Genomic DNA, 11,461 nt, shown 5'->3' with positions numbered 1-11,461 from the left:
ACCCACTTTAGGGAAGGAGCTAATTCTTTAAGACATGGAAAAAAGTGAAAGAAAGCAACTGTACATAAAGAAGCTCTGCAAGCCTAATACCCCACTTCCCATTTCATTTTCAATATAAGGTAAACCTATTTTGCCTCTGATTGGCTTTTAACCATTTAAGACTTATTGAGTCATACCAAACCCTAATTTGTTAATTTCTTATTGTGGGTAGGCTTGTTTACAGCTATGACACCATTTAATATAGAATAACAAAGAAAAGAAAGAGAGAATAGTAGTAAAGAAACCCTATCCACAAGCATTGGAAACAAAACCAACTTTTTAGGGATAGTTGGTGGAGAAAGTGGGTTAATGAGGCTCTCTAATTAATTAAGGGAGATTAGCAAATCAAGTTACATATGAATGCCCACTCTTTTGTGTGTTAATGTAGGTGGGGACTCCATAAGTAAGACTATGTGGGGTTGGAAATTAAACTCAAGGACTTCAAGGTCTGTGGAATGTTATAATATTGGTTGATGTGATACCTCTTCTTAACTAAAAGGGTTTATATAACTTTGAGGTTACAACCCATGAAAGAGTTTATGCAACTTTAATCATTTCTTCAAAGTGGGATGTGTTTATAATCATATCTTAATCAACTCTCTTTAGCCATTCTCCTAACTTTCTTCTTTCTAATGAAAAATAGTTAATTAATTAATCTTTTTTTATTATATGTACATTTCTTGATCATTTGTGTATTGTTAGCATATCTTACATCTTTGTAATCTAATGAAGTATATTATCTAAAATTATTTTTCTAGTATAATATATGATAGACTAATACTAATTCTTAAATCTTAACATGTGGATCCCGTTGTACTATAAGAGTTTTTTTTTAAAGCTTAGGTTCATCTAAACCAATTTACATGCACTTCGACTATATCCTCAAATGTAGTTTTATAACTATTTAAAGATGAGACTTCAGCCCTGATGCTAAGGAGATTTAAACTCTTAACCTCATATTACATCAAGCTTAAAATACCCCCGACCTACATATTTGCAATAGAGTCCAAGAAATCTACCACACGAACTTGATGCAAATAAATAAATGTCTTGAATGATATGATGATCATTTAAAGGTTGGAGAGATAGGGGAAGAAATGCCACGCCTATGTACCTGTATGACCTATTTTCATACTTTGCACTTGATTAAAGCAACATATCACATAAGATAGATCACAAGATGCAAGCAAGAACCCCCTTCCCCAAAATGATTTATTGATCTGCAAAGAGCATTATTGGTTGACTGGGCATTGAAACTGAAAAGGGTTTGATGTATTTATGGAGGTGAAAGCTTTTATTGGTGTTCTCCATATTTCTATTTTTCTTGTGACCAGCTGCACTTTTTATCACATTATTAACAAAAGTCTAGAAGATTCATCTAGGGTGTGAAGATCTGAAGATTCCTTACTTTTTTTATGTAAGTCACATGACATCTCTTTGGTGTGAAATAAAGTAATTGGTTTAGGGCCTGTTTGGTTACATGAGTCTGGAGATTTCAAATATCTAAAGATTTGAAATCTATAGATTTGAAATCTATAGAGTTATAATTTATAAAATTAGGTGTTTGGTTGTGGAATGAAATCTGTGGATTCATCCTAAAAAATTATTTGATCGACGTGATTTTTGTAAATGTGTAAATGTAAAGCTTTTTTGAAATCTCTGGATTTCACCCCTTAACCATAAATCTCGTTCCGTTTTGTGTAAAGGCGATCTCGATTTCATGATCTATAGATTTTACACCCGGGTATAATTCTCAGTTCTGAATCCGGATTTGAATCTCGGATTCTGTCGCCCTTAGAGACGTGTACATCACTTTGTGAAAATGTATTATCTCTTCAAGTCTACCTAATGTGGTCTCCTCCAGTCCTGTAAATCTTACACCACTTGATTCCTTGGGTCCTATTTAAAATACTTCAAACCCATGTGAGATTAGGAAAGCTTTTGTATATTAAACTTATTAGCTGTACCCAGAGAGAGAGAGAGAGAGAGAGAGAGAGAGAGAGAGAGAGAGAGCAAAGGGTGGCATTGTAGTCTCCCACTACCATTAGAGTATCTGGAGATTTGGTGCATGTTTACAGAGGTAAAATTATTGCTATTAATGCTGTTGCCAATCAAATTAGTGCATACATTGATTCTAATGATCTTGTGATTATGCATCATGGATATACTTTCAGATTTGACTTTCTATTGAAATGGTTGGCATTGACACCAACTTCCATCTTTATGTCTCCACCAAGTTACAGTATTCCCAGAAACTTTCACATGTCTTGCTTCTGATAATGGTCTAGAATGAACTTACCATGGCTACCTGGAAAGGCATCTTTCTGTATTTGGGCTTAAAACCCTGTAATTTCATCTTAACATTCATGGTTTCATCATCACTTGCAGAGGATTAATACAAAGAAATGGTCTTTGAAATTCTTTGATTTCATCACAGACAAAGTACACAATCTGTATTCAGAGATGTCAATTTGGTTATGAAACCAACTCATATTTCATCTATCAGCAATGCTAATACCATGACCACAACTGGTTTTTCTGGTTGATGTTATTTGTCATTCTTTAATCACCATGTGATGTAGCATCTATACTGTTCTGGATTCATTGTATGGTATTTTAATTAAGCAGCAGACAAGCCATTCAACTCTTCCTATCCTTGGTTGTATGCACGAATGTTCACCACAGAAAGGACATTACAAAACAGCAACTTGAAGATATTTTAATTTTTATAAATAACTTATTACCAAATTTCTCCTATTTTCTCTATAACAGCCTAACAAATCTCTTTTAATATGATAAGTTGGAGATCCTTCCATTTTAGAAGGAAAATGTTTCTTTTAAACCTGTGTTGCCAATACAGAGCAAGACCACCTTCAACTGGTTGTTTGCCATTTGCTAGAAACATATATACTCAAAATTTTCAATCTTTATGTTGATGCACAGAAAAAGGAAAACAAGACACTCATACAAGGCCTAATGTCTGCATGCATGAATAAAAAATATCACGTGAAGCAAGAAACCAAATGAAACAAAGAAACCTTTGTTTCGAGAAAATGATGAAAAGTAATCCATATATTTCCTTTTGAATCAGTAGTCTTTACACAGGGCTTGACAGCAGCAAATTATACATCAAATTCATATTCAGGAACGGGGAAATCTTTAAACCTCTTATAAACACTATCAACTTTGTTCATGAGGATGTTGCAGGTAGTCCATTGAGCCTCAAAATTAGTCCTCCAACCTGATCTATATCGAACATCTATGTATGACTCCTATCTGTCTCTCAACAAAGCCAAAGGAGCTCGGCCACCTAAGATTGGATTCAGGAAGCAAGCAAGCTTACCTGGAATTTCTGACAATTTTCTGGTTGCAAACTTAGCAGCTGTCTATAAACACCACCTCCTGGAGTAGTTAAAAGGACCAGTTACCTCTTGAATCTCAGGCACTTGTTATGTTTTGCTTCAGCGATAGTTTGGTTTTGAGCAAGATTTTGTTTTGGTTGTTTCGCAACAGTGAATTTCTCCATTGCATTTATGTACTTGCGCAAGTGCCTGATGTATTCGGGATAAGTTTCCAGGTTGCAGTGACCTCCACCTTCTACCCATAGTGGATCATATTTTTCCTTGGCAAGTTCCCACAGACGTTTTCCATGGGACCAATCAACAATATCATCATTTGTTCCCTGAAATTATTCATACACAACATGTATTATTGCAAACAGCATCAATTTACTGATATATACTGGAATAAATCTGATGAAGGCTGCATCAATCAATACCATTGTGGAAACAAAAAGATCAACCGTAATGGAAAAATTTTGGGGAAACAACTAGAAAACAAGAAATTTATGGGAAAGAACAGCAACTAAATGAGAATTTCTGAAGTCAAATTTCTTACTGAACCATTTACCGAACAAATATAGGAGGAAACATGAAAATCTAAAGAATCTGTATGCCCAATTCCCTGCATACTTGCTTTTCTTACTTTAAATACATAGGCCACAGTTTGTAGCCCAATTCCCTGCATACTTGCTTTTCTTACTTCAAATACATAGGCCACAGTTTGTACTTTGTACTAATTAAGTATTACTTTATTAATTTTTAGTTATTTAGGTCTCATGCTTGAGGAGGGAGTGGTAGCAGTTGTAATTTTTTAGCTTTTGGTTTCCTGGCTTCCCACTTAGATTATGAGATGCTGTTTGAATATTATAAAAAGACAAGTATACTATCAATAGATTACACATCGAATCTAATTGTTGAATTTGGTTCTTCTCCCATATATTATCCTCCTTTTCACTCCTTGTTTTCTCTCATCTTGGTAGTTGGTATTAGATCTCTACCCTGTTACATGGCATCAGAGCAAGACCAAACATGAGACCTAATTAATAAATTAATAAAAATAAACAAAAAGTAAAATTATAGTTTCAAAGTAGTTCTTGAGAATATATTTGTGGTTCATAAATTTTCTGTTTAAGTGGTGTACTAGATTTCCCTTTTATATTTAATCATTACCGGCAGTTTGAATCAACAAAGAATAATGAATTTTAGGTTAAAAATCTATTAAGTTCAATAGTTAATACATGCTATTCAAAACTGTAAGTGAAAGTACATGATTTTTTTTACCCGGGGAGGAGTTGCCTTTCATGTGGGGAAGCATAACCTCCCACACGTGAATGCTAATTGGAGCACACATGGAAGCATAAAACAGATGCTTTTGCATTTGTTTGGTTTGGGGAGGTCATGTTGCCCCATGTGTCCGGACACAGGCACTGCTGTTCCACTTTATAAAACAAGCATGTACATTATTGGCTGCGAGCAGAAGCTCAACCATTCTTCCAATACTTCAGATTTTTAAGGACAGGATAAGGGACAGAAAAGATTCTAGACTTTTAGTAACACTGAACCACCAAGGATCCCTAATGCACCTAAAAGAAGTCTACTTGATCGTTGGTTTACTTTGTGTCAACAATATTGAGTACTCCAACAGCTTAAGGAGTATAAATCAAGTAGGTCATTCACCCAAAAAGAATATCAAGTAGATCTAAACAAAGAAAAATCATATTTGAGGTGAAAATGGCAGCTTGACAATGAAAGTAAGTAGCAGTGAAGTGGACTGCTGGAGAAGAAGTTTTTAAGAATTCAATAGACTCAAGCACCCATAGTTGACCAACCAGCAGGTCCTGAAATGGAAATATATTCTACATTGAAGAATATCCTGACCTACACGAAACTCCAGAGAAAGAACCTCGTTAGACAGGGGAGAATTCCCTGAGATGGTTGAGTCCAATTTTGCAAACCTAGGCTGACTAAATTAGCTGATCCAATCCTACAATGTCCTCCAACTACGATCAGCTACATGATGGCTGATCACATTGATTTGGGTGGTAGTTGAAGCATGGAATTAACAACATTCACCACTTTAGTTATCCATTATCCTTTACTGGTAACTGATCTCCAACTATTTAGATTCAAGCACCAATACCAGGTACTGGTGACCTCTAATAGTAAAAAGTAAAAAATTCCATCATTCTGAAAATTGTCTCATCAATTATTGTAAGCCTGAGATAATATTCCACAATATAAGAGGTACCAATACCAAGATACAACAAGCTGCAATGTGCAGTAGCTACCATAGTGGCAGATTCAGCAATAGGAAAAGTAAATGACTCTGAAGAGGAGCATGTTAGCTTATTGGTTGATAGGGTGTGGCAGCAAGAATCTACCATCCCTAATGCCAACTATACCCACAACAGGTATTTCTTCACTGGAGGAGAAGGCATGTGATGCTTGTGGTGCATAATGTGTATTTGTCGTATCACTTCTCTGAAGTGATTCCAAGAGGTTCTTTATTCTCCGCAAAGATTGACTAGAATCACACGTGACACCAGGTGCTGTGAAAATCATGCAATATCATATAAGAACCACTCCTGCAAGGAGATGGTGAACAGTTCAAGGCAGAAATTACTCTGTTCGCATTAACAGTAATGGGTTTAAACAAACCCATTACATAGGGCGAAGGATGGGCTTTAACAGTGCCATGACCATTCACATGAACAATGATTTTTGCCTTGAACTGCATCAAATGGACAAAGGGAGCATAATGGCAGAATTTGAATAATTGAACGCCCCCAGTTTTACACATTCAAAAAGTGTATCAGGACTTGTCCATCAAAGACTTAATTCATCTAGGGATGGCAGAAAATTTGAAGATTAGCATGTTCCAGTTCTTTGGTATGACACAGCCAACCTCCAACTAGATCTGGTATCCAATTCCCAAGAGTAAGTGATACATTATGCTGCAAAATCATTGTGTGCAGTTTCTGTTCAATTAAAAAGCATTAGCAAGATGCAGAGACCAAGTGGTGATGGGTCTGGGCCTGGAAAGAGTTTCTCTGTGGAAGCGGGGTAATGCTGCACATATGAATCTATTACCCTCCCAAGACCCCTCAGTGGTGGGAGCCTTGTCCACTGTGTACACTCTTTTAGCAAAGACATGGAGGGGCTTCCTCAGATTATCTGCAAAGATAATCTCCATCTACTCCACCACCTTCCCCCAAAAAGAACTGGTTCCAATGAGGAATTTGAAGAAGTACAGGCAAGTTAAAATCAGACATGACATCTTGACTACTTGAATATTTTGGCTTTCAAAGCCAAAAAGATAAATAAACAAATCAATAAGAAACAAGGCTCAAATGGCTAATGAACAAAAGACAAGGCATATCCCCCCGCCTGAATTCTTTTCCTTCTATTCCTTGAACCCTGTGCAAATCCAATATTCACAAGAATGGGCTTTTATTTGTTTCTGGTGCAAGAAAGGCCAGAACACGCAGAGCCAAAAAATATAGCCAAGAAGTGACTACTTTGGAAGAGTTGGTTCCAGGTCATAAAGACAAATGATATTGCGAAAGACTAGGGGATATGAATCTAGGAAGAACTCCCACAATCCCCTTTTACCAATTCCATCCATCAACCCTCTTAAGACTATCCAAGTGAAAGAAAATAGTATTTGCAGAACTCAATAATCATCAAGAACCCAATTGCTTCATCCTCTTAAGAATGAAATTAATTATAAGTTCCATAAAGTAGAAAAAGGACCTAAATTACACAGACTATTTGACCTTATTACATAAAGGGGTTGCACTTTTCGCATGGTGAACTGTCATTTTAAAGGAGGTTGTTTGCTTAGGATATGAACAGCAAATTTCATATACTTCCTATTTATGCAACTAATTCCCATATGCTTCCATTATCCCTATAATGCTATACCATTCCTTCTCTTTTCTTCCTGCTCCCTCATTGGGTCCCCTCCTAGAAATAACCTTTACAGAATAAAGACATGTCCGGGATAAACTAAACATTGTTTGGAAGTTGAAACTTGAAAGACAAACAGACAACAATATTTAGCACTTACATGTATAACAAGCACCGGGCAGCTGACATGACGTATTTTGTCAATGTTCTGACAATAGGAAATGAAACCTCCTCAGTATAACCAGGCATTAAGCATGAATATTTAGCACAGCAGAACTAAGCTCTAAGGTAAACTTACTTTGAAAATGTCAAACCAGAATGTCATCTTTACAGGATACAACACTCGTATGCCAGAAAGTATTGCACTATGAAGAACAACACCCCTCAGCCTTTGTAAACGTGCAGCTAAGTGTAATGTTGGGCCGCTGCCAACAGATTGTCCATATAGAATCACATCCTCCTGATTAATTCCATATTCTCTCTTCAAACAATTATACACAGCTTCTATGTCGTAGTAGGTATTGAACTCAGATGGCTATCAGCATCAAGAACAAAACTTTTGTCAGGTGTAGTAATAAACAGACATAAATAAATAGGTGTGATGGTGAGTGAGAAAGAGCCTTTCCATTTATCCATTTGCTTTTCTTTTTTGATCATAAAGTCATCTGATAGTAAATTCAAACCTTATCATAAATTCCATGGCCTCAGCTAACTGAAATATTAAAATTTTATATATGGCTCAGTAGGCTTACCTTACCAGAGGAGGCTCCGTATCCTGAATAATCATAACTGCAACAAAACAGAAGTATGCTTTAAACACATCACAGTCCATAACCAGGAAAAATTATAACAACAAAAAATCATAAAATCTTCAACATAAACTAAGATGTTCTATAAAATCTGTAGTTGTGTAAAAGGAAAATGGAGTATGAAAAATCTGGTTGATGCCTAACTATAATTAATATATAGAAAACCATATAAAGATGCCAGGAATCTAATATCGGGATCAGGCAGATGAACCCAAAAGTGAATGCATGATACATATTGCATTCTTAAGGCCCATCAGACCTAAAAGCTTCACAAATCCCAGAACCATCAGAAATTCAACCCTGAAGCTCGTTGTTGCCATTTCAACTACTGCTAACCCTCGAAGCTTGGATCAAGCATGCAATCTAGAATTTATTTACATTGTACCATCACATTCACATTTTTTGGGGTAACATACCATCACTATCCAACAAAGCAATAAGCTAACTCTCAAATGGGTGCAAAGTCTATGATATACACATAATATCAACATGAATATTGCAGAAACTCAAATCCTCCTTTCCTTTAACAGGCAAAAGGGAAAAAAATAAAAACTTGAAATTTTCATATTTGGTTAAATAGATACAAACCAATACGAAGCAAATTAAAATATGAACTTTTAATGCCAAAAAGAAAATCAGAAAATCAAAGAAATAGGATAAATTTACAAATGAAGCTATGTAATCACCACGAGAAGGCCAATGAACCGGAAGAAAGAAACATGGCACAGTAAGAAGTCATCTCAGTAATGACAAACTTGTCATAACCCAGATACTTTTGTTTTTCTTTGTCATTCTACAAAGAGATGGGGGAGTGAGGTACCTCATGATGTTAACGCGAAGGTGAGCTCTGAGCTCGATGAACAGCTCCTGCATTTGACCCAAATCTGCAGCGTTGCCATGAGAATACAGAAGTGTAAATCTAGCAAGTGGGTGTCTCCAAAACGTCGCAACTACTTTGTTTCCTGCCTTGGTATCAAGGAGATGAACGTCCATATTCTTATCAGCCGTGACTCCAGAGATTAAAAGCTTCCCCTCTCCTTCTCTGAACACATCATATGTTGGTGGGTCTGGCGGGAAAAATGCAAATTTTGCAGCAACATTAGATGTTACATTGCCCATTAAAACAATCACTCCGCCAAAACAACAAGTAACAACACAGAATCAGCACCAACCCCTGCAAAATCCTACTACATCAAAACTATTCAATTTTGCAGAATTTTTCCCTCTCTCTATGTCTCTCTGTCTCTGCCTTCTAGGCCTCTGCTTTTGTTTTTTTCTTCTCCCTCATAGAACAACATTCTCCGATCCTCCAACAACCCAGAAAGAAGGGAAAAAGAAAAAAATAATCAATGAATATTCCCAGAAAAATAAAAAAATTAGACAAATCTTCACTGCGTTTGATGAAACCCAAATCCCAAATGGCGTAAATTAGAATTCAATGGTGGAGGGTGGCAGAAAATAGATCCGATCCAGTTGGGTGAGCTGGAACTAATGGACAAACACAACCCCAAGAAATTACTAACGAAACAGAAATAATAAATAAAAAGAGGGTAGAAATGAAAGGATCGGATCTCGGGCTTGGTGATGGACGGCTGAGATTCGGTCAAAGGCTGCTGGATTTCTCAAAGAAAACTGCAGTTTTTGACGTCACAGTCAGACATTCCTTCTTTGCTTTGTCAGCCAATGGTTTCGGAAAGCTGGCAGTTAATTTTCCCTCCTTTGATGATGTGTCTCCTTGGCTAGTTACAAAAATACCCCTTCCCTTCTCATCCAAGCTTTGCCCTTTTCAACTGTCCATCTTGTTAGAAGCACATAAATGAACAAGAAAAATTATGAATTATTCATTCCATGATTAATTAATCCCAAACCCTCTTCTTTTTAATCCTCCATAGTTCATTTAGTTTGAGTTAACAATGGATATACCCTAACTAAGTCAACTTGAACAGCAGAACATGGTCGGATGATTCTCTATTTATATATTTTTCATCAACAAACAGAGCATGATGAGATGATTAGATTCATTTGTTTCAGTAGTTTTCAAGCCATTCAAGTAGCAGACATACCTTGATGATGACCCTATATACTTCATTGGATTCTTTGTGGATGAAAAAGGTCATTGGTTTGCTATACCAACCTCAAGCTTTAGATAAGATCTAAGCAAACTTTGTTGGCTAAATTAAGATAAAGTGGTTTCCCCATTAAGGGTCTGTTTGAATCAAAGTTGGTGTTCTTATCCTGCAAATAACATCTCTGGCTTATCCCAAACTGACCCCAGCTACATTTATTTCAAATGGATAGAGTCAAAACAACTTTTTCATGTTGGTGTGTGTGGCCTACTTTGTGGAAATCATCACATAATCACTACTTTTATTGTTGGGTTTACAAACCCTAACAAATTGGTGGGACAAAAGTGTAATTTTGATCTTCTCATTCCATCTTTTAAGTGTTCTTGACAGTTGGGCCAGACTTTGGTCCAATGGAAAGACTGAGTCAAAAGGAAAGCCTCTTAGGCTCTTAGAATGCTTGGAAGTTCGTGAGTTAAGAGACAATATATAAGCACACATCTTAAGATAATTAAAGCCTAATTAAAGATATTTTAATGGTGTTCCATTTGCTAATAAAGGCACTCTGCAACTGTTAAAGATTAACTAATCCAAGGAATAATAACTTTCAGAATGTTGTCATTTAGATTCTATTCTTCTTTTCTTCACACTAAAACCAAAACAGAAACCTACCCAGAATGTAAAGCACATTAAAAATACTGTACTTCACCACAGAGAACTCTTGCCAATCTAGAAATTATGAGAACAGAAGGACTTTCTGAAGCCATTTATGGCAATTCTGGGCAGAAGTTATCTTCAAGAAACCCTTCATCCATTCTAAGAATAGAAGAAAAAGTACTTAAATACCAAATGTATATTGTGATCTGGAAAAAGAAGAAATCAAACTACCATGTCCTGTAACAAGTAATGTTGTGATCTCCGCAAGTGTCAATAATCAAAGGCTCCAGAATTGATTTTACAGGATCCCATGGTCACCACCTTCAAACACCCAGTTTATTTCCAATCTATGGGATACCAGTCACCACCTTCAAACACCCAGTTTCTTTCTAATCTATGGGAAACCAGTGCATTTGGCATTCCATATCCAGATTAATACAACATGTACTAGGGGGAGGTTGTGTTGTGGTGGATTAGATATGTGCCTGCTGCAACATGGGGAAGCCATAAAATACATATTCAATGGTTACCCATCTAAAGAAAGTTTTCTTGGACCTATAAGGCATGTCTTCTAATAACAAGTTGTCAATGTGTAACGTATCCATCCACTGCAAGTCGAACCGAGGTTGAAATATCTCTACAT

The 11,461-nt window shown here is 36.3% G+C and overlaps 1 protein-coding gene across 1 annotated transcript; it reads right to left on the bottom strand.

The window, feature by feature from the left end:
- Positions 1–3,114: 3,114 nt before the first annotated feature.
- Positions 3,115–9,600, bottom strand: LOC149025358 (uncharacterized). Its single transcript, XM_089145581.1, has 5 exons — positions 8,919–9,600; positions 8,042–8,078; positions 7,588–7,824; positions 7,450–7,497; positions 3,115–3,721 (listed from the first exon to the last, which is right to left on the bottom strand). Exons 1-5 carry the CDS (start codon positions 9,215–9,217, stop codon positions 3,464–3,466), a joined length of 879 nt encoding a protein of 292 aa, XP_089001707.1. The 5' UTR covers positions 9,218–9,600; the 3' UTR covers positions 3,115–3,463.
- Between the last annotated feature and the right edge of the window lie 1,861 nt (positions 9,601–11,461).

This window comes from Hakea prostrata, chromosome 2 (genome assembly GCF_041222555.1).
Source record: "Hakea prostrata isolate BN-2017 chromosome 2, UWA_Hpros_2, whole genome shotgun sequence".
NCBI lineage: Eukaryota > Viridiplantae > Streptophyta > Magnoliopsida > Proteales > Proteaceae > Hakea > Hakea prostrata.
This window is presented reverse-complemented; position numbering and strand designations above follow the sequence as displayed.